Below are 27,118 nucleotides of genomic sequence, written 5' to 3'. Positions count from 1 at the left end.
GCAAAAACCTATGACATCACATGAGGATCGATCAATCTGAAATTTAGATCCTATGATCCGCTCATCTACTATCGCTACGAATAGGCCTATGTGTAGCGATCGTAGATGAGCGGATCATAGGATCTAATTTAAATTAGATTGCGTCTAGCATGATCAAGGTCTGTTACGTCAGCGTTGTCGCCCATGGGCCTCCTATTAATTTTTCGTTTCTTGCACAACCATTGCTCTAATAAGAAGAAAAAACAACGAGCTCGAGATCTTTACTGACGGTGCACTTTATTCCACTTCCTTTCAGGAGGGGATCATACATGAATCAAATTAGATTTTACATCTCAGTTATATCTTTATAGCATAACTGCAATAATGTCACACTAATGAAAAGTCTGCAGCATTCTAACGTCTGCGTCCATTAAGAAAGGCAAACGGGTCCTGATCCGGGTTAGCTGGCGCCTGGTAGCTAGCATCGCTGACTTTGTAGCCTGTGAATGTAGCGTAGATCTCATCCTGTAGTCCAAACAGCGAAAACTCTTGCCCTTGTCGGGCTTTCACAAATACGTTGTCTCCGCGATCTAGATGAACCAGTACCGAGTTCCCGGCAGTCGAGTGGCTATCGTACCCAGAAATGGACACCAGTAATTCGTTATTTCTCTTCAATTCTAGCCACATGGCTTTGTCCTGGAATACGACAACGATTTGTATATATATCACTTTCCATATTACTCGGCAATTCTACTCTACGATGTTAAAATATTGGTCATACATGTATTTTGAGTCGACAATGTGAACTATAAGAAATGTCCAAGCTCTGTACAAGTTTTAAAAATGGTAGACATTTTTCTTTATTTCTGCAGAGGGAATGGATAGAAACTGAAATACTCCAACATTACAAAAAATAATGCGTAGAAAGTTGCTGACTAAGGGTTTGCACACTAGTATTACTCCAACATTACAAAAAATAAAGCGTAGAAAGTTGCACACTAGTATTATTCAGAATGTCTAGATTAACTCACCTGGTTCATGTTGTAGGCATGGAGATGAAATACATACATTCCACTCTGAGGACATTTGAAAATTCCTGTGTGACCGGAGTATCCGGTGGCGAGGTTAGAGAAGATTTTATCGAACACGACAGTCTCGGCGTTAGCCACGTGCATGGTTCGAGACAGTCCTACGGAGAACGCTACAGTTCCGTGTCCATGATCGCCTAAAGATGTCCCTCCAGGCCCACCCTGTGCTGTTAGAATAGTCGATATACAATAAGTAAAGCCACCACAAGAACACAAAGCAGAAAAATAGTTCATTCATTGTTATATAGCAAACTTTAGTGATGTACAACGCCGTTATGTGATGAAAATATCATTTTAAAAAAACATTACAGTTACAACGCCGAAAATCTGAAGGTTTGAGTACAGATGGATCCGTAGTTCTCAGTCCCATTATTTACCCCACAGAGCTACATTTTGTAGGGGTTTCCCTTTCCATGTGTGTGTTTTAAAAAAAATAATATTTATTTTGTTTAGATTTGTTGAGGTCTCTCTCTCCCCCCCTCCCCATCATTTTATTTTGCTTTTCAAGTATTTGTGATAGCATTATGTTACATTATTACACCCGCTCCACTGGCAAAACAATCCTGAATCCGCCCCCCTCTGCATTTGTTTGACTTTGAAAGCAGAATTTGTAATGATAATGTGCCCGTGTTTAACAAGAAGTTGAACCTTTATCATGATCTATTAAATGTTGTATTGCATGTATGTTCCATTCCAAAGACATCATTGTACTTATACCCCGAGATGTTGCCGACTATTGTAGATCTATCATATACACTGTACATAGACTCAGGTCAACGGTGCGCGGATTTTTTCCTGATCCTACACGTACCAATGCTTACCATGACATGAGTGTATCTAGGATTTCAATTCCTAATCTAATTGATGGAAAATGTCGTGCATGATTTTACTTGTAACTAATTGCGGGGAAAATGCACAAAAACGCACTAATTTATATTGTCACGAACCATCAAATGTTGAAATAAAAATGAATTACCATTAATCGTTGAAATAAATGCAAAGCTTAGAAAAGCAAGTCTTGTCCACATTTTGCACTTTTGGTCTTTCTGAAAGAAATAGAAAATAAATATACTGGTAGTCCTTGCCAACTCAACCAAATGAAAAAGTGACACCTGCGAATGTTGCAATACGGCATGACTCTGCGAGGCCTGATTTAAATGAACTATGATATTGATGTGTTCTTTAGAAGTTTTTCGCCAATGGTATAATGTTAATTTTTTTTTTTTAATCCTTTCAATATTTATGTTACATCTTTGCGTTCACGACGCCAAATTTTGAGACACGGTGTGTGGTCCCGGGATCGAGTCCACATTACAGCGACTGACGTTCTGAATCTACATTTAAGCTGAACAACACAAAACAGTAAAGACACCAAAAAAAAAAATAAATAAATAAATAAATAACCGTGTACTAAGTGAACATACTGGTAGTAGGTTATCGAATAGGAAGAAACTAACAGGAAACTGAATGATCGAGGTGGTTGTTTTGTATGAATTCAATAACTGGGTTAGACTCTAGAAGCGTGAATTCAGTTGTCATGAAAATTGGTTTACGTTTTACATGTAGTTTATAGTTTCAAACTAGTTTTGATACTTTGTACTAAACCTGGTTTACTAAAATGCAACAAATAAATAAAACAAAACTGTTCAGTCGATATCAGATGATAATTCTGCCTACAATGACTTTTAATAAATTCGATTTCAACTGTCAAGAAAGTGCATAACAAATTCAAAATGATTTTGAAGACTTTGGGCACTTCTCCCAGAAACACGTGACGCTACTGCGTCTGTACTAGAAACACGTGACACTACTGCGTCTGTACTAGAAACACGTGACACTACTGCGTCTGTACTAGAAACACGTGACGCTACTGTGTCTGTACTAGAAGCGCATAAGTTCAAACTTATTCTGCTGCGACAACTTAAAGATATGGATATACAACTTAAAGATACGGATGTACATGGATCAATGTTGAAGATTTCCTGGTCGCAGTTCCTGCAGACAACCATCGCCATGTTGCTTCTAAGCAAACTTTGTATACACACCAGTGATTTGTCCGTAACTTTCTCTTATCCACTGCGTTAAAATTGCAATTCTTTTGGTAAATAAAATCACGGGATTATGTATAACTATCTAACTTAAAAGTTAATCTTCGTTAGAGATTTATATGATGAAAAAAATAAATAAAATTCCAACGAATAGCCAACATAGCGAAAGTATTTTAGAAATATACATGTAGACTTATTTCAGGGATGTGACTGAATTCCTCAGAGATCAGAGGAAAACTGGTCAAAAAGGGAGGAAAACACCTCACCCTACCTAGAAAAATATCATTTTCTGCCACTTTAGATCAAATCCAGAGTGTTTCATTTTTTCGAAAATTGAGCAAATCAGAGGATTTCCTCTGAAAAGAGGAAAAATCACACCCCTGTTATTTTGTGATTTTTTTATTTTTTTTTTTTTATTTTGCCCATTCTGTAATATTTTGTTTAAAATTCTAATGGGTTCTGCTGAGTAAGTCCAGCCGTGCATAAACAATGCGAGTGAATGATATCCAAAGTCACTGGGATTTTATTTTAATTGCTCATTATCCCCTACAACCCATTCCCTGACTTACACCTTTTGTTTTTTCTAGGTGCTCTACAACACCAGGTGATAAACCAAAACTACCTACATGTACATACAATGTATATTTGTTTTTAAACGCATTATAAATACCATATTTTTAATAACCTAAATTCGTTATTTTAAAACTCCCACATCTTGTAATTCTATAATTTGTTTAAGCAATATAAATATCATATTTTTAATCATTTACATTTGTTATTTATTTTAAAACTCTCACATCTTGTAATTCTATAATTTGTTTAAGCAATATAAATATCATATTTTTAATCATTTACATTTATTTGTTTTAAAACTCTCACATCTTGTAATTCTATAATTTGTTTAAGCAATATAAATATCATATTTTTAATCATTTACATTTGTTATTTATTTTAAAACTCTCACATCTTGTAATTCTATAATTTGTTTAAACAATATAAATATCATATTTTTAATCATTTACATTGGTTATTTATTTTAAAACTCCCACATCTCTTAAAGCTATATCTTATTTCGTGTATTTGAAAACTTCGTACAAAATTTCCAAGTCTCTTACCCCTTTGGCTCTTCCTGGCTCGGTGGTTTGCAGTCAACCCTTCAAGGGCTATATATATTAACAACGGTCATTTTTTATTTAAAAGTGGGTGTATATCTCTGAATTCCTTTGTTTCGTTGACAACATTATAGCATCTACAACATGTAGTGAAAACAATGTGGTTCACTCGTCTTACAATAACCGAATTAATTTTTGAGAATCTATTTGTATAAGATTTATTAAATCTGGTGTTTTGACGTACCAGGTGATTGAGATTTTGATTTGAATCGTTAGGTATGTCAAGAGTAGAATTTAAGAGTGAAGAATTACAGAATCTCAAATTCTAAACTGTCATTAAGGATAAACAAGCAATTTGGAAACTTGTTCCAATGTTCGTAAAGAATGAACTCCTGTCATTTTTAGATATTTCTGACGCAAGACTCCCGCCGTTTCTAAGGTTGACTGTCCTCAATTCTGAAAACATTCTTTTAATTGTTCTCTATTGCAACAGACATACCTTCTATCAAAAGATCTGACTGTGTTTTGAGACAAAAAATTGAATAGCCTCTCCCTTCCACCCCCGACAAATTTGCAAGTTTAACAGCATGATGTCCTAACATTATACCAGCGGAATGCAATGCACACGTGGACGAGATGATAAATAGCCCGGTCTGTTCGTGACCTATCTCACCCGACCAATATCAGGGTGACGAGAGACTTTCATAAAAATCTTCACGGACTAGAGGGTCTGAAATAATAAGCTTACACTACAAACAGGAACTTTCTTCATCAGGATCATAAAACTACACAAAAGGCAATTAAAGTGGGGCTCATTGTATATTATGTATATCTATTCTTAGTGGACGTTTCTGCAGCGTCCGTGACTCATTAGCTCATCTGAGCTCAATCTGACCAAAGTACAGACCTATATTATTATAAATATATATACTAATATAGGTCTGTACTTTAGTCAGATTGATATGAGCTTTACTAATCAGAGTTTGTGCGTCGTTTGTCTGCCAGTCTGTTCGCTTTTCACATTATCGACATTTTAAACGTCCTAGCTGTGAAGGATCCTTGGGTAAAGCCTTCACTTAATAATAATCTGTAGCCATGTTTGTTGAAATTGACCAAACAGTCTTGAAAAGACGTTGAAAATGTGAAAAGTTAACAGTTCAAGTTTTGTTCAAACCATGACCCTTAATTAATTGGAGTCAGAACGGGACCCAAATAGGAGTTTAAAGTTTTACAGAGGAATATACGGCATAGGAAAACCTGTAAAATCTTCTTCCCTAGAACCACATTAGACAATTTGTCAATACAACATATGAACAAGGTTACGGTTTGTCGATGTAATATGCAAGTATCCTCATACAGAGTGGATTCTAAGTTGTTGACGCCATGAACTCAAAAACCAGAGCTAGGCCGACACAGGAGTTCAAATTTTACAAATATATTACTAGTAAAGCAATGCTGTTTTAGGTCTTTTTCTCAAGGTTACAGTTTGTCAAGTCAAAAGTTTGTCAAATCAATGTGCAAGCTTTCTCATGCAGTGTAAATTCAAGTTTCATGTCATGATCAATAAAAGAATAGAGGAGTTTGAAGTACACGTGGGGAGATTCAACAGCACAGGTTAGTCAGATCCTGCATGAGCTTGAGTTTTTCCTCCACACATGTATACTTGGACATCATCGGCACTAAATGACATTTCTTGTGATCTAATTAACATACGTGTACTTATATTTTCACCAGTTTAATCACAGCAAGTTTCCCTGTTGATGATTTAAATATTTTCAGACTATCATAAACCAGGATGTCATAATTTTATTTTTAAATACACACATAATAAAAAGAGAATTACAAGTCTGAACGTCACATCTGATGCTCCCGCATACCTTAATGAAGGACAAATTATGCCGGAAAATGACAAAGTTTAACAACGTTTCACTAGTGGAAAATTTTCAGAAATTAAAACCCCTTGAAATCGAAAATACACGTAGTCTGCATGCGTAATTTCACACCCACAAAAAAAAAAAAAAAAAAAAAAAAAATAATAATAATAATAAAAAAAAAAATTGATGGCCCATAAGCCATAAAAACTCGATCATTCCGTCATTCGAGCAAAAAATCAAGTCGCGTCGAAGCGATAGATTCTTCATAAAAGAATGTCCTGCAATATGTGACGTTTCGTTAAATCTCTACCCGACTTAAGGTCATAGATAACGCACACAGACTCGTATCTTCCCTGATTATTTCAAATCTTGTCACACTATTATATCTATCCCACCTTGTTCAGATGTAGAAAACTCGAATACATAATCAGCACGGTTTTTTTTAGTGGTGATTTTTACTTGCTTATTTTGGGGTTGGGGTGTGTGTTGTTTTTAAAACCAAGATATAGAATTTTCGTGTATTTCAATGTCAGTGTAAAATTGAAGAAACACAAACTTCCAACTTCCTAGAACAGTACACTTTGGGTAAAAAAAGCTTTCAAGAGTGATCTGACCAAAAAAAAAAAAAAAAAAAATCGAAATACTTTTCATCTACATGCATTTCAAGATGAACAATTACTGAATTAAATCAAAACGGTTTCGTAAATTTATTTTCGGCTTCGCTTAAATTCTCTATTACTTGGAGGACCTGCTTTATAATTGTCTTAGCAGTGTACCTGACATTTCTTACTTTGTTTACCGAGCTGCGTGTAGAACACCCAGGTAGAGGAGCACGTGGACTTTTATAAAAGCAGGTGGTCCATGGACCACATCACTCACAAGACTATTTCAAATTCCAATTATTATGTGTAGCGATAGTAGATGAGCGGATCAAAAGATCTAATTTTAATTAAATTGATTATACCTTTCTGAGTTTTCAGCAGAAAAAAAAATCCAACTATATTCCTGTATTTACATTTCCAATGTTTCTGCCTTTGATATCTTTACCAATTGAAACCATAGCAGTGGCGGATTTAAGGGGGGGCGCTTTCAAATTTAAGGTAAATCGTCTCTTGTTTAGAAAATTGTAAACGATAAAAGAAGCAATAATTTCTTCCACTCTTGGAGAAATAAATGACAAAATCTTTTGATTTATTGAAATAATTTTATTTAGAGAACTTACTTTTTTTTTTCCAAAACCCCTAAAAATTTGCATCATTTGATTAATTTCACCTTATCAAAAATGACAGAAAATAGATAAAATGACTACATGGGAGACATATTTCAAGCCCTATAAAATCCAGGGGGCCCCCAGACCCCCTGCCTCATAAAGTTGCCCCCCCCCCCCAACTGCAATTCCTGGATCCGCCCCTGGGTGCCATGATGTAAGCAAACGTGACAAAGTTATATTTACAGCAGTTTGAATATGGAAGTTTTAGCCTTCAATGAAAATTAAACTACAGCTAAAATAAGATGTGCAGTCTAACAACATAAGCTAGGCAGCAGCACGTGGGGTTTTCAGGCTATGAAATAAAACAAGGACTCTAAATTCATTAAGTACTTTATTCAAAAATGACTTCAAATTTTCAGAAATCCCAACCTTTAATCTCCATCATTCTCACAGCAAGCAATGCTTTGAAAATTTCACTTTTTAAGAAGTTAAATTTTTCTGTGTAAAATAATTTTGGTTCTTCCTCCCTTATTGGATCAAACCTTACAGACCCTGGTTTGCTTCTCTCTACTTTTTCTAAGCTCTCTGGTTTGATCTTCAGGAAAGTGAATACTACCTACAAATATATACAACCAACAATTCAAATGATATCCATCATAAAAAGCTGTACAATAGCGAGCCCTATCCCAATCAGGCAAACGGAGTAACCTTTTGAGCTCTCAATCTCTCAAAATCCTTGATGTCTTGATGTAAAATTTAGTACCCATTATGCATCTTAATATCTCAAAGTACAGGGTGTTTCAAAAAATATGCAACCATTTCATTTGTCTATATTTTCATAATGTTTTGTACAAAGTGGAAAATCTCTAAATATGTTATTTGAGAGAATATGATTTTAAGAATTATTCATTTGCTGTATCACATAATCTAGAGTTGTTTACAAACTAAGTTTACAATGAGGTATGTTGACATTTCTGGTTTGTAATTTATTCAATTCAAGGTAAAAGTTCATAACTTGAGCACATGTGTCTTCAGAAATGCCTTGGAACTCTGATAAGGAGGGATGGGAGAGGGAGGGGCACACTAATCAGAGTTCTCATTCCCGCAGTATTCAATAACAATGCTTCATACAACAATAATTATTATAATAATTGTATATTAAGCATAAGCTTTCTTGGTCACTGATGAGGGAGTTAAAATTTGTAGGTGAACAAAAGAAATTATTCCTATTGAATACTGAACTTCTAAAATTATTATATCATTTTTGTATCTAGGTCATTGACTATTCAACTGAATTTATTGAAGAATTTCATAAATAAGATTGTAACCAACCATAAAATCAAAGATTTTACATAAAATGAAAAACCCCTCAACTCCAACTTTCTGTATATCCAGCGATCTTTAGTCATTTTCATGCATTCATTTATATTTCACTTACATCTGTGTTTTGAACGACCAATCCAAGCACGCCTTTATTCAACACCGAACTCTTCAAAATACGCAAACAATTCGGCAACGTGTTGGGCATACACATCTGATGGCAGACCAGCAACAGAGTTCACGCTGTGAGGTGCCTCCTCGACCTCAGCAGCTGATGGCAGACCAGCAACAGAGTTCACGCTCCTCCTCGACCTCAGCAGCTGATGTCGATGATGAAGAACGAGACTTTTTCGTGACTGGGGAATATTCCATTTGATCAAAGGAACATTTTCTTTTTACCTGGCAAGAAGAATTATAAATGTTTTATAAGATATGACAGATCCACTTAAAGAAATCAAAGGAGGTGATTTGAAGGGGGACAAAAGCTATATAAACCACCTATAAATCTTTCAAATTTATTACAGTTTTACTCCATTTTCAATGTTGACATTCTAAATTATCAAAGATTTTTTTTCATACCATGCAGGTGTACAACATTTCAGGCATGTACACAATGGAGGTAGGGGATGCAAACACACACCCCTCTCAAAATCAATAATCAATTTAAATAAGAAAGTAGTATTTTGTATCATTTTCCTCTCCCATCGGGGGACTTCACCCCCTGAGTCTCCCTCCCCCCTTTCCATTGAACTTTGCATTTGTAAGAGTAATTTCAAATATATGATTTGGTTTGGCATTCAAGACTGTAAACTTTAACTGTGCTACACATGATAAATGCCTGTGATATATAGAAACTTTGATGTTGTAGGTTGAAGAAAAGGCAACCATGTTTCAGGGTCTGAACGCTTTGTCTGATCATGAGCAACCCTTGTGAGAGCTTCTCTCTATTACTGAATTATGTCCTTAAACAAATATGTGAATAATTTTTATCTGTGATCTTGGCCACATGACTATGTTTCTGGATCACAACATGTCTGGTCATAAGCAACCTTTGTACAAAGTCCGAGTTTCCATTGTTTCTCCATTACAAAAACCATGGCCAAGAACAAATACATTTCATATTTTACCCAAGTGTGAAGTAGGGTAACTCCAGATTATCACCCCACAGTGTATATATACTGTTATAAACAAGACACACCCACAGTGTATATATACTGCTATAAACAAGACACACCCACAGTGTATATATACTGCTATAAACAAGACACATCCACAGTGTATATATACTGCTATAAACAAGACAAACCCACAGTGTATATATACTGCTATAAACAAGACACACCCACAGTGTATATATACTGCTATAAACAAGACACACCCACAGTGTATATATACTGTTATAAACAAGACAAACCCACAGTGTATATATACTGCTATAAACAAGACACACCCACAGTGTATATATACTGTTATAAACAAGACAAACCCACAGTGTATATATACTGTTATAAACAAGACACACCCACAGTGTATATATACTGTTATAAACAAGACAAACCCACAGTGTATATATACTGCTATAAACAAGACACACCCACAGTGTATATATACTGTTATAAACAAGACACACCCACAGTGTATATATACTGTTATAAACAAGACACACCCACAGTGTATATATACTGTTATAAACAAGACACACCCACAGTGTATATATACTGTTATAAACAAGACACACCCACAGTGTATATATACTGTTATAAACAAGACAAACCCACAGTGAAACACCTGAGCAGACCCTAAAAATTAACATCGTGCTTAAAAGATCTAGGATTTTTGCCAACAAAATCTGAATCGACTATGGAGCTCCATTTATAGGTCAGCTTTCCAAATGCATGGCAAATATTATGGTGGAACATTGGTTCAGTTTTGGAATCCACTTTGTTCACCAGTGAGTGAAGCAGACATTACATGTGTTGTGTCTGCTGGGTTCACTTTCAACTCCATTCTTTGGGTATTTAAATATACAAACACTAAATTTCCATTATAAAAATTTCACTTCATGAACTGGGGTTAGCAATGGAAAAGACCATAATTTGAAACATTTCTCTGTACATTTCAGGAAAAAAAATTGTTTTTGAAAATACATGAGGGTATGAACTGTGATGCTTCATGCCGGCCTATTTCATGAAGCACATAAAAGTATACACTGGTGTGAAGTGTTGCAGTTCATACCCTCATGTGTTTTAAAAAATGAAGCTTATTTCTCATATTTACATTCTACTTTCATTTCTGTCAGAAAAGTAAATATTCAACAATGAATTAATATGTTTAATCAAAGACAGTGGACTGATAAAACCCTAAATGCAGAGTGAAATCATTATACATGTAGGTTATAATGTTTCTACCAAGAATCTAAAGAATATCATACAGCAATTTACATTCCTCTTATCCTAAAGACGATTCACACCAAAAATGGTAACGATTGGACTTGTAGTTTTCAAGAAGTTAAAAATGTCAAATTGTTAACGGATGAAGACCAAAGACAATAGGTCACCTGAGTGACTCGGGTGACCTAAAAATGAAAACCCCTGCTGGACTTAAACTTGTGATCTAGATTTGCAGTCGACATGCTAACCTAATGAGCTACTCAGATAGGCAACAAATATTGCTGATATTCATATTTCATTCCTGTTTCAATCATTATGATGATGTAGAATACCTCCTTAATTAGTAATTCCTTGATTCTGACCTAAATGTTGAGTTACATGCACATGTTCAGTTCTTTAGACCTACATGTATGCTAGGAGCTCTTGGCCATTTAACAGTAAAGGTTCTCTATTGTAATACACCTACAATGGCATGGTACTTCAGTTCTTAAGGTCTCGTCTGAAAGACCCATGACTTTTATAATTCCAAGAGCTTGGTGAATTTAGCCGCATGTCTACTGTCTTTAGATCTCCTGCTCATGACACTGGCACTGTTCCGACTAAGCTGCCAAAGCAGTGTGCTATAGCTATAGGCAGGAGCAAACGCAAACCAAACTTACAGATATATACTTACAAAGCAGTGTGCTATAGCTAAAGGCAGGAGCAAACCCGAACCAAACTTACAGATATATACTTACAAAGCAGTGTGCTATAGCTAAAGGCAGGAGCAAACCTGAACCAAACTTACAGATATATACTTACAAAGCAGTGTGCTATAGCTAAAGGCAGGAGCAAACGCAAACCAAACTTACAGATATATACTTACAAAGCAGTGTGTTATAGCTATAGGCATGAGCAAACCCAAACCAAACTTACAGATATATACTCACTTGATTTTAAACTCGAATAATTTAAGAAATTTCTCAAAAAGAAGTTGATGTTCAATTTCACAAGGTTTCTGCCTCTCTTTTTGCTTTGGCCCATGTATTTGCTGTAAGGCGTCAAACAAAAAATATCCAAATTCCTCAGAGTTTTCACTGAACCTAAAAAATAAATATATATAGTTAAAAAAGTATTTGAAAATAATATTGTATATCCTCTTTTAATATTTAGTAGAAGGGGGGGGGGGGTTATAATCTAATGGTGTGATGAACAATTGGTAAAATTCCATAATGATCATTAGTCACAGGACCAATCAACAACAAACTATGGGCTACATTGTTCACCTGAATCACCTTGGCCATACTGTTGTTCAGCTGTTGTAATTATTCCCATAAAAAATTTTGACCCTGAATTGTGGCCCCAGAGTCACAACATAACAGAACTTAAATCCACAGAAGGGGATGCCTCAATACCAAGATGACTAAAATGACCTTGCTATTCTGGAGAAGGTTAAGATCACAGGTCATACAATGAAATGAAAGATCTTGCCAAAAGAAATCTTTATACACAACATGAAACCTCTACCTTAATAGTTCAGGAGAATTGAATAAGTTATGTTTTCTTAAAAGTAGGTCAAGGTAATAAGGTTAAAAACTTTGGTGCCATTAAAAAAGGTCTTTCACAAGAAATCCACATATGAAATATTAGAGCCTATCACTGGTCATTCTAAAGTTATGAGCAAGGTTAAAGTTTTCAACAGACAGACAGGAGAAAAATAATATGGATATGCCCCCTTTACCCCAACTATAGTTGCAGGGGCATAATTAAAGCTTGTAGATGCTTGAACAATAATATGACTAATCATGTCCTTGTTGTTGAGATGAGGATTTTTAAAGATGTTTCCCTAAATATTCCCATGTAAAACTGTGGACCACCCCCCCACCCCCCCTCCCCCGGGATTGTAATTAGAATACACATGAATCTGCACTACCAAGGGATGCTTACATAATAATATGATTAATTCTTAAGATTTTTTTCCTATATATTGTCATGTAAAACTTTGACCTCCTATTGTGGTCCCATCCTACTTCCAGGGGCCACAATTTGAAGAAACTCGAATTTACACAACCTGGGGATGCTTGCACATCAATATGACTTGTCATGGCCCTGTTGTTCTGAAAAAATTTTCTAATTTTTTCCTACATATTTGCACCATATTCAACCTAATTAAAGACAACATATGGCTGATTTTCTTCTAACATTCTGCACATTTTCACAAAGATCTATCCGTAGGTGAATGCCAGTCAACTTGTTCCATTTCAAATTAACTCACCTATGCCAACTTGCCCCAAATTTGCACCCCCCCCCCCCCCCCCCGACTTTTTGTCAACTTGCTCCAAGGCCTAAATTAGACAACCAACATAAGAAAATTAGCCTGTTTTTTTAAATTGCTTTTTTCATTTATGTATTATCGTCTTTTGTCCATTTTTATTTGGCTGGTTTTTTTTTCTCTCATAAAAACTAGCTTAGGTCATCTTAATTCAACACTCTACTGAAGGTTTTAAGCATTTTAATGATCGACACTTGCATTTACCAAAGTTCAAATTTCATACTTAGTTTGACAATTACCGGTAGTAGCAGTATGGCTGGGATTGAGAGAAAGTCATGTTTCCCTTAATTAAATGAGGATGGTTTCACTGTGCATGCTTCGGTAGTGGTGTAATGTGGAGGCACTTAAAGGAAATATACGGCAATAGAATCGTGGAATATTTTGATTAGACAATGTACGAAGAGGTTGTTCTGAGATCTTTTAGATGAATGCGGACAGGATGACTTCCACAAAAGAAAAACGGACAGAATTACGATTATATATTCTGATCGATTCAAACTAGCATACAACAGAGCGTGACTAAGGATTAGACAGTGTATACAACAGAGGGTGACTAAGGATTAGATGGTACATACAACAGAGGGTGACTAAGGATTAGATGGTACATACAACAGAGGGTGACTAAGGATTAGATGGTACATACAACAGAGCGTGACTAAGGATTAGACGGTGCATACAACAGAGGGTGACTAAGGATTAGACAGTACATACAACAGAGCGTGACTAAGGATTAGACGGTACATACAACAGAGGGTGACTAAGGATTAGACAGTACATACAACAGAGCGTGACTAAGGATTAGACAGTACATACAACAGAGCGTGACTAAGGGTTAGACAGTACATACAACAGAGGGTGACTAAGGATTAGACAGTACATACAACAGAGCGTGACTAAGGATTAGACAGTACATACAACAGAGCGTGACTAAGGATTAGACAGTACATACAACAGAGGGTGACTAAGGATTAGATGGTGCATACACTACAGAAACCAAGCTTTAATCATGTGCAGGATTGACATGCAAAGAAAGACAATGAAAGATATTGTTTCAAAAGATGGCAGTGATGTACCAATACTAAAACATACAGAGACGTATGAGGGTTGTCAAAAAGTTTGTGGACACATGGTAATTTTCTCTTTATAACACATGTAATCAAGGACTACATTTTAACATAGACCATAATGTAAATATAGAAAAATCACAGCAATGCACAATACTTCTGAAGGTGCGTTACCAGCATAAAAATTTTGTACATGTAATTGTATATAAAAGGTGTACAGCCTAGCCTGACATCAAATCCGATTGACAGTTTTGCAACATTGCAATCACGAGTATCCTTTATTCTTCAATGTAGTCACCTGCACATATCCTTATTATTTTTTTCTTATGAAAGCCAAATTTTCTCAAATCCAATGATGCTAGTGAATGCTGACACTCGTAATAATCATGACTGTGTTAATATATTTTTACTAAGGCATCAACTTCAAATAAGTTTTTAGCCCTTTTTTAAAGGCTGAGTATTTTGAAATTCAAGTCAAAATGAGGCCCTTATTCTTATGTGACACTTCCTCTAATTCTTATCCCTTCTTATAGATCTGTATATTCTTGCATGAAATGTTTTCTTTTTTTCTTCTTTTGAATCTGTGATGTGTCTGTGTATACATGTTATATGTCTTAATCAATTTGTCTTTGATATATGTGATAGTTGGCTAAAGAGCTTTACAGAGCTTGTGTTGACTTGTTAGATGTATATAGTACCGACTTTGAATAATTTTGTTTAATTTACTTGCCCTTCACTTACAATTTTAGCTCCAGGACTTTTCTTCTTGGAAACCACTCCTGAAGCCATTGTTTATAAGGCTTAGTATTATCAAAAGGAATCTCTTCTAATGAATTGAAATCCATACATGGTAAACTACATATTTTAACAATTTCATTAATTCTAAATACTTCATCGTCGGTAATATTTCATAACGACCATTCGTTCGAATTAGCTCAAACAGGCTTGAAGGCACTTTTCTTATACCAAATTTATCTATCAAATCAATGGACCACGAGTTAGTGTTACTAGGCAAGTCATTTTCAACGTTTCTGTGAGAATTGAACTGAGACAGTTCACTAACATCACTGGTAGTACTGGAAGACATTCTTCACATCAAAACTAACATGTATACTTTCAGTTCTAGCCTCTACTTTCACTCTGTCAATTCACTCGGTACACCTCGGGAATGCGAAACACTTTAAATTCGATCCCGGTCACTTCAGCCCAGACCCCCCCCCCCCCCCCCCCCCCCCCCCGCATTTTGCCATTTTGGTCTACCCAAACCATGGATAAACAAGTTTATATCTATTAGGCTTACTATACAATTTGAGAATGAAACAAGTCTAACCTAACATTTATCCGTACATTTCTCTTCTGGTACCTAAATCACCGTATTTAACATAAAAAATATCAATATCTGTATCTTATCAAAATTGTACATTTAACAAGTAAATTTCATCAAAAGTAGATACATGAAGATATTAACTGCGATCAACGGCGTAGCTCCGCCTATAAAAAAAAAAGGGGGGGGGGGCAAGTTCCATGTATTTTATTAGTTGTCATTCGTATGAAAGTTTGATTAATAGTATCAGCCAGATGATGAGCACGTAATCACGCTGATATCCTGTCCTAAAGCACGTCTAAATACGCTGTCCTTCAGCACCGTCTCTTGTAATCAGGATAACATGCTATCCTATTGTACCGTCTCTTGTAATCAGGTTAATATTCTGTCCTATAGCACCGTCTCTTGTAATCAGGTTAATATTCTCTCCTATAGCACCGTCTCTTGTAATCAGGTTAATATTCTGTCCTATAGCACCGTCTCTTGTAATCAGGTTAATATGCTATCCTATACCACCGTCTCTTGTAATCAGGTTAATATGCTATCCTATACCACCGTCTCTTGTAATCAGGTTAATATGCTATCCTATACCACCGTCTCTTGTAATCAGGTTAATATGCTGTCCTATGGGGCTGTCTCTTGTAATCAGGTTAATATTCTGTCCTATAGCACCGTCTCTTGTAATCAGGTTAATATTCTGTCCTATAGCACCGTCTCTTGTAATCAGGTTAATATTCTGTCCTATAGCACCGTCTCTTGTAATCAGGTAAACATGCTATCCTATAGCACCGTCTATTGTAATCAGGTCAATATGCTGTCCTATAACACCGTCTCTTGTAATCAGGTTAATATTCTGTCCTATAGCACCGTCTCTTGTAATCAGGATAATATGCTGTCCTATAGCACCGGCGTCTCTTGTAATCAGGTAAATATTCTGTCCCATAGCACCGTCGATCTCTTGTAATCAGGTTAATATGCTGTCCTATAGCACCGTCTCTTGTAATCGGGTAAATATTCTGTCCTATAGCACCGTCTCTTGTAATCAGGTTAACATTACAAGATTTCACTATGTACGTTTTTAAATCCCCCCCCCCCCCCCCTTGCTTTATATGCTATTTGGAAGAGTGGTGAATGTATTATTAATTTTTTTCATTGTATAATTCATAACTCGTTACTCCTGTCAGATTCGTCAAACTTTGGGCAATCGTATTTTATAATCTGAGCGTAATCAATTTAATAAAAGTCATAAAATCACATTGTTTCAAAGTGCACTATTTTGACTGAGGGGACTGTGATCAAGTACATTGTAAGGATAAAGACAACAGAACATCACAGGATATGGACTACTTTGGTCCCATTTGTAATAAAATATTAATTTAAAAATAAATCTAAAATTCTTTCCTTTTTTAAATACCGGTTTTATCAAATGTTGGCACAAAGTGTTCGCATCCAGTGGACACATCGGGATCGACATTACACCACTAACCCACGTGGGTCATTCATAGCCTCTTTTTCAATATCCACAGGAAAGTAAGCATGCATAGTTATCCCACATCTGAAAGTTGTTGTTTTCTACCTTTAATAAATTCAGAAATTTGATAATTGTTTGTCACATGAAGATATATGATGTTTGAGGAGTAATTGGGGCAGGGAATGAAACTGATGTAGCCAGTACGTCCTTCATACTGAGGACCCCCCCCCCCCTTTCCTGTTTCCCATTTACAGTACAACAGACTGTAAACACAATTTAATAAAACTTGGTCATAAGTCCATGTATGTAATAGCTCTTGAGATTGAACAAACAAATTTGTACCGAGGCTATATCGGTGTTTGAATCTTCATTCATAGACTTTTGGACGTCCATAGACTCTGAACTCCAGTTTTGTCCATCCTTTAGATGTTGCTACCCATTTCGTAATTTTTGGTAACTTCAGCTCTCTTAAGAAAATATTGGGACAGATAGGAGAAATACAGATCCATCCATTTTATAAACCTTTGCTTTACGATAGACACTAAAATGTGTACTGTTAGGCCTTGTATCGTGCTCTTGTAATGTCATCTCTTAAATTTAATGTAAAAAAAATACTAACATTTTTCTACTGTATTTGTGTCCAAACATACCTTCAAATATTCATTAAAGCCCCATATAACCCGAAAACTCTCAACTTTTAATGATTTCCTTGATGTGTCGTGTGCAAATCTCAGTCAACTGCAATCTAATTAAAATTAGACATCTTTGATACGCTTCGATACAAGCATATCGTAGAGAAGAGGATTTACAAGTCTAATTTTACTTTGATTGAGTCAACTGGCACTAGAAATTCAGTATGAAAAACAAAGCAGAAAAAATGAATTCATCTTGTCTCCTCCTTGACATTTGGTAGAACTTCTCAATTTTTGGTGGACTCGGTCTAGCATTCGTGTTGACCCCCGATTTTAAAATTGTTGATATTCTGGACTTGGAAATTTATTAGGACTTGTTACATTTTTCTTGGACTGACCTAAATACTGCAGAATCAAGATCTCATAACTAAATAAAATTGATGTGCAGTTTGTATGAAAATTTTATCTTGACATTATTAGTGCTTACACAGGTGGAATTTGGTTTCATTTAAATTTGCATTGTTTTTTAGGATGGGTATCTCCGTGAAGGATGTCGATGCACATGAATTCACAAAGGCTCTTGCTGCCTTCTTGAAAAAGTGAGTATAATCTGAGAGTCCTTTTCAACTTTGAAAGCAATGACACTATATGAAGTTTGGGGTGAATATGCTGGATGTATGTCCGTGTGTAGGCAGTTTTAGCTCACCTGAGATGAAAGCTCAAGTAAGCTTTTCTCATTGAAAAATATTTGCTAATATTGAGATAGATCATGGTGTGTGATAAGATCAAGGTTACTGGTACAAAGTTGTCAAAAACAGTTGGTCATTTGGCAAAGCTAATGAAATTTGTGATGACTGACATAGTGCTAAATATGTTAAGGGTTTAAACTTAGCACTTGCCCACCCACCAAATGCGAGTAAAATTTTGTGTGGGCGCCTAAATTCGCTGTCTCGCCCACATAGTGAGTGATTTTTGTGAACAGGAATCGGTCATAATTGCATCGGGCTCAGTAATCAGTACATCTTTAGCGACCACACGCTTCTCCGAGTGTTTTGGAGAACTATTCTAAAATGAAAGTAAACCATGCACAATTTTTACCCAATTCAATTGGCAAGATCACTGTTAAAACAGCTGGAAGTTTTTAAAATGAACAGGATTGCAGTCTTCCTGATGATTATGACATAGGGATATGAAAAAATAGAAAGCTACTGTTAGTACAAAGAAAGCAGCATCAATTGAATAAAATGTTTGAGTTGAAATACAATTAATTTAATAATATATGTTTTTATGGTAGAGTATATTTAAGCATGTTTTGTTGTGGGCTCTCAAAAATAATATTTCAGGAGCCACATGGCTCCTGGAAATTTTAGTTAAGTTTCAACCCTGAGTGGCTGATGTTGATTAATTTATTATTCCCTTGCTGCAATTTCCTCGATTGATTTGGTACTTCACAGGTAAGTTTGTTATCAAGAAGGGAAGAACCCTATTTAATTTGGAGTCAAAAGGTCAAGGTCACTACTGGACTTCATAGAAAAGCTTGACATTCTACAGGCCATATTTTTTGATTGATTGATTTGATACCTCACATGTGGCTTTGTCATCAAGAGAGGGAAAACCCTATTGATTCTGGGGTCAAAAGATCAAGGTCGCTATGGGACCGGTATTTACCGAATGCCTTCATTGCAAGGGAATGCCGTGCTTTGTGGAGCTTTTGTTTGAAATCTTTGTCTGAGCCATACATTTGCAATAAGACTCATTCTGATCTCGTATTGAACACTAACTTCACTTTAGATTTGGTCAGAGTGTTGAAATTTTTGTCCAAGCAGAAACTTTAGGAAAAACATTAAATTTCCATAATTGTCACAATATTTGCTGAAAAACATACTGTTGATCATAAACCATGGTCAGTTTTATGTAGCTTAACATACCTACAAGGTCATTTAGAATAACTAGTTCATGCTAAGTGAAGATGGGATTTTTGAAATCATGTTTTCTTTTTAGGCAAGGTAAAATGAAGATACCTGACTGGGCTAGCATAGTAAAACTGGCCAAGTATAACGAACTAGCCCCCTACGATGATGACTGGTACTACACACGAGCAGGTATTTTATAGATGAAATTACAATAAGTAACGCAAAGGCTGTTAAAAAAAAAAAACAAGAATTCAGTGTGTCAAACTAAACACAAAAATTGGCATGGAGTTATCTCGGTTAAAAATAGAATCAGCATTAAGACATGGTATTGTCAGAAAAGTGCATGGGATTGTCAAGAAATGTGATAATATAAAGTGTTTTCATGTGCTGGTATATTAATATTTGTATTCATACTTTGCCTAATTTACTTTTACAAGATGAGTTATCTCTGATTTCATTTAGCCATGAAAGTAATCCAGGTCACAGGTGTAATGACCCTTGGCGATTGTGGTAGAATTCTGGTTTATATCACAGTAATCGAAATTTATAACCATAGACCAAGTCTATGTCAAATGACACCGGTCTATGCCAATTGTAATTGTGATAGACCAAATTGTCTATGCCGAGTTTTTAGGTTTAAAGCAATATAGTTATCCCAAAAGTGGACGTTTGATAAACGTTATGAAGAGAGGAGGATATTGTTTTGGAAATGGAAAGAAAATATGCTTTTTAAGTACATTAGAAGTAAATAACAATGTTTTAAATTTGTGTTATTTTTTTCCCAATGTTGCGGTCTATGCCATTTCGATGAGGTCTATGTCATCTTGTTTTGAGATAGACCCGTGGTCTATACCACGTCTTAAACCAATTTCGAACACCAATATCATATTAAGCCAGGATTGGCTGATTCACCAATGTTTGCTGAAAGCACCAAATTTAGTTTCTTGTACTTCCATGTTTTGTTTTTTTTTCCTTCAGAGTTCTGAAATTCCCAACTCACACGACTTTTTCTCAAAATGTTTTGCTTTTTCAGATACCGAAGTATAATCATAATATATGAGGAGTATGTGAATTGATATTTTAGGGTATAGATAATTAACAATATTGTATCCAACAATAATTAAGGTTGTTAATAAATTCAATTTCGTTATTAGTAAACAAATTTCTGTTCAAATGCAAAATTAGATTTTGTGAGTAGTTTGTTTAAATTTATTGGTGTGTATATTCTGAATGAATATGGATCATAAAGTAATATTAAATGTATTTAGTTTTAAATTATCCTTATATTATAATCAAGCATAGTTGCCTCTACTAAACTTGTGATGTGTATGGGTCAGGCTTTAGAGCGGGACTATATGGATCATACAGGGGAAATACTGTACAATAAATGCATATAAATCTTCTCCATTCCTGAACATCTAGGAAACATAAAGTGTATAGAAGCCTCAACCAAAATCCAAGGCCCCAGGGTGCAGCTCTTACAACAAAAAATGAAATTGCATTTCTTCTTTAGAAATGCTCTTTAGTCCTAAACATCTTGATTACACTCCGCATGTGACTGGACAAGGTGTAATTACCTGGATTAAGGTCAAGGGCATCATTATGAAAATAGTTTGTCTTTTGGGATGGCTTAACTAATGCAACTATATTGTCAATGACAGCTCTACTGTATTCAGTGATTTTTTTCTACCCACTGGTACTGGTACCGGTACCCATTCAATTGGGAAAAATAGCATCAAAATCGAACAAATTGGGAATTTTCTACCAATGTATCTGCAAATGATTTTAGCTAAAAGAAAAGAAAAAAGAGAACAAATCAAGAAATAATCATCTCTTTACAAACTTTTTAACGTTAATATTTGCTCTTGTGAGACATAAGGAATCATCAAAGGCTTGTTTTAAAAACCAGAAGTGGACATTTTAGTTAACTTCTACAACGTTTCAGACTAAGTAAATTATGATGTCAGTGGTCTATTTTTCGGCAAGTAAATTGGGAATTTTTTGTCTCAAAATTGGGAAAAATCAATGGTTTTTGGCATTGGGAATGGTACCATTTATCTGTACCAGTTATCTAAGGAAAAAAATCGCTGGTATTACATTGCATTTACATTATAAGACTGTTAGAATTGTTACTCAGTTAAATATGGTTCATGACATTTTGTTTTTATTTCAGCTTCTGTGTGTCGCCATCTGTATATCAGATCTCCAGTTGGTGTTGGGGCCTTTTCCAATCTTTATTCAGGTTTGTGAAAAACATGTATTTCTTCAAGTGTGATTGATTAATACTAATTTCATTGACAAGTTTTCCTTTAAAAATTACTTGGATATCAAAGTATTATAGGGTAAAATGCAGTGCACAAGCAAGTTCTCAATAGTGATGTCCATATCGTGCATATTTATGTCAGGGTGAACATAATAATATATTTAACCTATCCTTTTGTGAAAGAAGTGTATATGTGTACTTCTATACTGACAACATTGAAATTTATCATTTAGGGCGAAAGAGGAATGGAACAGCACCTAGCCATTTTTGCAAAGGAAATTCATCAGTCAGCCGGAAGGTTCTTCAATCTCTGGAGGGAATGAAACTTGTGGAGAAAGACACAGCTACAGGAGGAAGAAAATTGACCCAACAAGGCAGAAAAGATCTGGACAGAATCGCTGCCCAAGTAAACGAGAGGTTCAATCCACGACCCAAGAAAGAATGAAACTGTCATTTGGTGTTTCATAAATGTATATGACACTTCATTGTGTTTTTATATATATATAAATTAGTTCACTATATATATATAGGATCAGGGGCACAAAGTGCTCATCAGTGGCTACCTTGAATGATTGACACCTTCCGGCCTAGGAGAAAATTTTTGAACTATATTGAAACTTTGTAAAGGAGTAATCCCCCATTTCAGAATTTTAGTACTTGGCTTAATTATATACAAAATGTTTTTATACGCCTGTCAAGATGGGATGTGTTATGGTATGGCTCTGTCTGGACATTGTGGGCAAGATAAAGACCTAACTGCAAGTTCCGGGATTTTACAACTTGGTGCATTTCATCACCATGATGAGAATATGCTTTAAATATTGTTTTTCAAGATCAATGGTCGGGGGTCATAGTATCGCTTAGTAGGAAAACCTTGTAGGCAGGATACAGACTGAACTGTAAGGTCAGGATATTACAACTTGGTATATGATTAGGGCTATTCCAGAAATAAATACATGGGGGGGTCGGGAGGCACCTTTTGTATATACCAAGCACCCATATAAAAAAAAAAAAAAATTACCCCATGACCCATCAAATTAATAAACTCATTTTACAATGACCCATCTAAAAAAAAAAAAAAAAAAACTAACCAGACCCACCACAAAAATATTTTTAAAAATGAAAACGGTACAAATCTCGCGAGGTTTTCGGGACAAACATTCTAGTCAATGACGCGGTAATGCCTGTGCGACATTGTATCACAGTAGTTCTGAAGAAACGATGTCACATCAACAATCAAAGGCATCTATGGCGGGAATGTTGGAAAGATTGGGAGTCCAAACGATGCTATTATCATGAAATGGGTATGGATATGTTTTTCCACGAATCGTTCGTCTTCTAATGGAGCCCGCGCCCGGAGGCCTCTATATCACCATCACACCGACTGATAAATATAACGCATCGGTACCCTCGTATAAATCAACTAAGGTTTGCCTATTTTTATTAGAAAACGGAATACCTATTGGTTTCAAAATATTCCCAAAATCGATGCACTGTAAACTGTAATAATCTACAGAACAGAGTTCGCCGCCATCACGTCCAAAGGGACCCTACTAAACGCGCCTCTAATTTGAAGAGTGCCGTAATGGAAAGTTATGCGCTGCAAAGAGCGACAACTCGAATAGTCTATGTTATTTCCGATTTCGAAAGCACATTTTCAATTTTCCCTCCGATGTTTTGTAACCAACACGACAAGAGCGACAATAAAAATATTCTGAAAACTCAACACCCACATGGCACAAATTAAAACAATAGAAACTACCCACCACCCATAATAAATATTTTTTTAACAGTCCAACCACGGACCAATTAAAATATGAAAAAATACGACCACCCATACAAAAAAATATCGTTTGCCGCCCGACCCCCCCATTTGATCATTTCTGGAACAGCCCTTACTATGATGAGAGGAAGATGCCTGTTGTTTACTCTGGGCGTTGGTAAATGGCTCATATCTAACCTCTTTAAGTATGTCTGTTTACATCTTGATGAACACTCGGCCTCCCGAAATGCATCAAGAAGTACAAAAGAAAGGGAAAATTACAAGGAAGCAACATGCATTTATAGAGGGAAATTCTGGAAAAACAAACAACTGCTTTTATAGAGGGAAACTCTGGGGGAAAAAACAAACAATTGCTCTGTTTCAAGTGAATTTATAGAGAAAATCTTAACCACTTGGCCAGGAAAGTATAAAATTGCATGAAAACTTCCCGACCTAATGCAGATTAAAGTTTGTTAAAATCGAGGCCCCTGGGAGTAGGATTGGGCCAAAATAGGGGATCAAAGTTTTACATACAAATATATATGTATAGGGGAAAATCTTCTCGAGAACTACTGGGCCAGAAAAGTTTACGAAAGCTTCCTGGCATAGTGGAAAATCAGGTTTGTTAAAATATGCCCCTGGGGGAAATGGGGCCACAATAGGTGATCAAAGTTTTCCATACATAGAGAGAAAATCTTCTCGTGATTCCTTGGGCCAGAGAAATTTACATCACAGCTTTCTAACATGGTGCTGATTTAAGTTTGATGATGTCACGGACCCCGGAGGTAGGGTTGGGCCACAATAGGAGCTCAGAGTTTTACATACAAATATATATGGAAAATCTTTTTCCAAGAACCACTGGGCCAGAAAAGTTTACATTTACACGAAAGCATCCCGACAGTGCAGATGAAGTTTGTAAAAATTATTGCTCCCTGGTGTAGGTTGGGATCAAAGCTTTACACATGAATAGATATGGAAGATCTTTAAATGTGGACTCAGGTGAGTAATGTGGCCCATGGACCTCTTTTTATACGACCGTCTTATTATGGTATGGTGTTCATGTCCGTCCGTCTGTTAGCTTTTTCGTGTCCGACCCGTAACTTAAATACTACAAGGCCTAGAATCATTAAACTTTGTCTGTAGATACATCTTGGGTAGAAGGTGTGTCGCACATTAAAACCAGGTCACTGTGACTTTTCATTAAGAAGATATTCGTCTGTCCGTCCGTCTGTTAGCTTTTTCGTGTCCGACCCGTAACTTAAATACTACAAGGCCTAGAATCATCAAACTTTGTCTGTAGATACATCTTGGGTAGAAAGTGTGTCGCACATTAAAACCAGGTCACTGTGACTTTTCATTAAGAAGATATGGCCATATATGGCAAAAACTTGTCCGGCTCATAACTTGAAAACTATTAGACCTAGAATCACCAAAATTGGTCAACTAATGCATCTTAGGTAGAAGGTGTGTCGCATCCTACTTTAAGGTCACTGTGACATTTAATAAAGGTGATTATAAAAAAAAATGTTTTAATGGGTACAATCTATACTGTTAACAATATGTGACAGGCGTATCATGTGCCGTGGCGGTGCACTTTATTAAACTTGGGATTCCCCCCCACTTACATGTATGTAGAACATCTCCATACGAGTGAAAAATTCTTGAGAGGGACGTTAAACAAGATGCAATCGATACTTACCTTGATCAGGTCAAGCGGTCTAGACCATTTGTGACACTCTGCTAGATTTGGTTTCGTTGGTCGTGAATTCAACGTGTAGGGGCAGCAGTGGGCATCCATATATGGCCAATTTCTGAACATTTATTTTATATTTCCAGTGTTTTTGCCTTTGGAATTGCTAGAAATTGGAACAATAGCAATTTCCCAATGAATGCAAATGCACGTATGAATACAGTTGGAGTGCGTCCATTTTCACGGCTAAAAATTTCGAAAGAAATGACTAGTAGAATGTAGATGCATGGTATGAACTTAATTTTTGAAATTATACGAGGTCATGATTTGCGATGCTTCACACCGTCATTAACGATGCATGAAAAATATGACTGTGTGAAGCGTTGTAGTTCATGTCCTCGCATATTTTCAAACCTAGCTGCAATAATGTATCCCTCTCTGATTTTTTTGTTGTTGGTTTTTCCAAAAACATCAGAATAAAAAAAATCGGATAGGGCTACATTATTGCAGCTATTTCAAACCTTGTACATGTATTTACATTCTACTTTCATTTCTGTTGAAATTTTCAGTTATTAAATAAAATAGATGTATCATAATGAAAAAGCAAAAGTGATTAAGCTCACTAAACCCATGCTCCAACATTGCTTGACAATGCCTCTCATAATGAATGATAATGTTATGCATTACTGCAAGAACAGGACAGACGGGCTTGAAATTCTAAATTCAAAGGGGGCACAACTCCCATGAAAATTATTGAATCAGAAGCTACAAAGTTTCACGAAATTCTGTTATGCAGTCTCGGAGGAGTTGCACTGACAAGAATAGGACAGACAGGCTGGAAATTCCGAGTTCAAAAGGGGCATAACTCCCATATAATTATTGAATCAGAATTTCCAGGGAACATGCACATTTACACAGCATGTCCTTGTTAACTACAGTTTCACAAAATTCTGTTGAGCGGTTTCAGGAGTTGCGCTGACAAGAAAGGGACTGACCGACCAGTCAAAAACATAATCTCCGCAACGAATGTATAATTATCAAGATTCATACACGCATTGTTCACAACTGCATCGCATTCATGAGGAAATGGCCATCATTACAACTGGTAGAGATATCAAAGGCAAAGGAAATCTAAATAAATATCTTCAATTTTAAAGCTTTGGTAACTAATTACTCCCATGTACTGTTTTTCGAATGTCTTGTAAGTTAACTTTAAAACATGACATTATTGTATGTCCCCCATGGTTCATATACACATGCATATTTTAAATGATAGTAGTGCAAAGGCAATCTTGGATATTATGTGGGCAATATCTTCCTTTATCCAGAATGGATTGATCCTCTGACCTAAAATTCAACTGGGGTCATCTTACTCCTTATGGTGTACCAGTGTATCTGTCAAGCTAAGGGTTCTCAAGTTATTGAGCAGACAATATCTTCCTCACGTCTAGAGTGGATTGACACTTGACCATGTGACCTCAAAATCAATAGGGGACATCTACTCCTTAGAATATACCAAAAGCAAAGGGTTCTCAAGATATCAAGTGAACAACATCTTCCTATGTCCAATTTGACCATGTGACCTAAAAATCAATAGGGTGACTCATCTACTCCTTAGGTTGTACTAAATTTGATATCTGTCAAGGAAAGGGTTCTAAAAATATTGG

General features: G+C 35.9%; 3 protein-coding genes and 1 pseudogene across 4 annotated transcripts in view; 1 reads left to right on the top strand and 3 right to left on the bottom strand.

The window, feature by feature from the left end:
* The window catches only part of LOC125678098 (40S ribosomal protein S19-like), a 193,108-nt gene extending 170,626 nt beyond the window's left edge, over positions 1-22,482 (top strand). The window contains exons 1-5 of one of the 2 annotated variants that reach the window (XM_048916230.2): positions 17,192-17,250; positions 18,354-18,422; positions 19,825-19,925; positions 21,910-21,978; positions 22,233-22,482. In XM_048916230.2, coding sequence (XP_048772187.1) covers positions 18,355-18,422; positions 19,825-19,925; positions 21,910-21,978; positions 22,233-22,444 — 450 coding nt within the window. In that variant the 5' untranslated portion in view covers positions 17,192-17,250; position 18,354 and the 3' untranslated portion in view covers positions 22,445-22,482. Of the gene's footprint in view, positions 1-17,191; positions 17,251-18,353; positions 18,423-19,824; positions 19,926-21,909; positions 21,979-22,232 lie in introns of those variants that run through there. The other variant, XM_048916231.2, reaches the window with a different exon arrangement.
* LOC125678097 (complement C1q-like protein 4) lies at positions 257-4,290 on the bottom strand. The gene is made up of 4 exons (XM_048916228.2): positions 4,231-4,290; positions 2,044-2,113; positions 1,011-1,234; positions 257-675 (listed from the first exon to the last, which is right to left on the bottom strand). The coding sequence occupies exons 2-4, from the start codon at positions 2,093-2,095 to the stop codon at positions 394-396; spliced, it is 558 nt and encodes a 185-aa protein (XP_048772185.1). The 5' UTR covers positions 2,096-2,113; positions 4,231-4,290; the 3' UTR covers positions 257-393.
* LOC125679764 (uncharacterized) lies at positions 7,690-9,026 on the bottom strand (annotated as a pseudogene).
* On the bottom strand, positions 8,892-15,524 carry LOC130052137 (uncharacterized). The gene is given in 4 exon segments (XM_056156250.1): positions 8,892-9,030; positions 11,951-12,103; positions 15,138-15,321; positions 15,324-15,524. Coding segments are annotated over 4 exon segments (501 nt in total). The 5' UTR covers positions 15,484-15,524; the 3' UTR covers positions 8,892-9,026.
* Positions 22,483-27,118: the final 4,636 nt, after the last annotated feature.

Source organism: Ostrea edulis, chromosome 2 (assembly GCF_947568905.1).
Source record: "Ostrea edulis chromosome 2, xbOstEdul1.1, whole genome shotgun sequence".
Lineage (NCBI taxonomy): Eukaryota > Metazoa > Mollusca > Bivalvia > Ostreida > Ostreidae > Ostrea > Ostrea edulis.
The sequence above is the reverse complement of the archived record's forward strand: the minus strand, read 5'-3'. Positions and strand labels throughout refer to the sequence as shown.

Coding starts and splice junctions, on each gene's coding strand:
- LOC125678097 (XM_048916228.2), bottom strand. CDS start 2,095: ATGTGGACAAGACTTGCTTTTCTAAGCTTTGCATTTATTTCAACGATT. Junction 1,235..2,043: donor ATTTATTTCAACGATTAATG/GTAATTCATTTT, acceptor CTATTCTAACAG/CACAGGGTGGGCCTGGAGGG. Junction 676..1,010: donor ATGCCTACAACATGAACCAG/GTGAGTTAATCT, acceptor GTCGTATTCCAG/GACAAAGCCATGTGGCTAGA.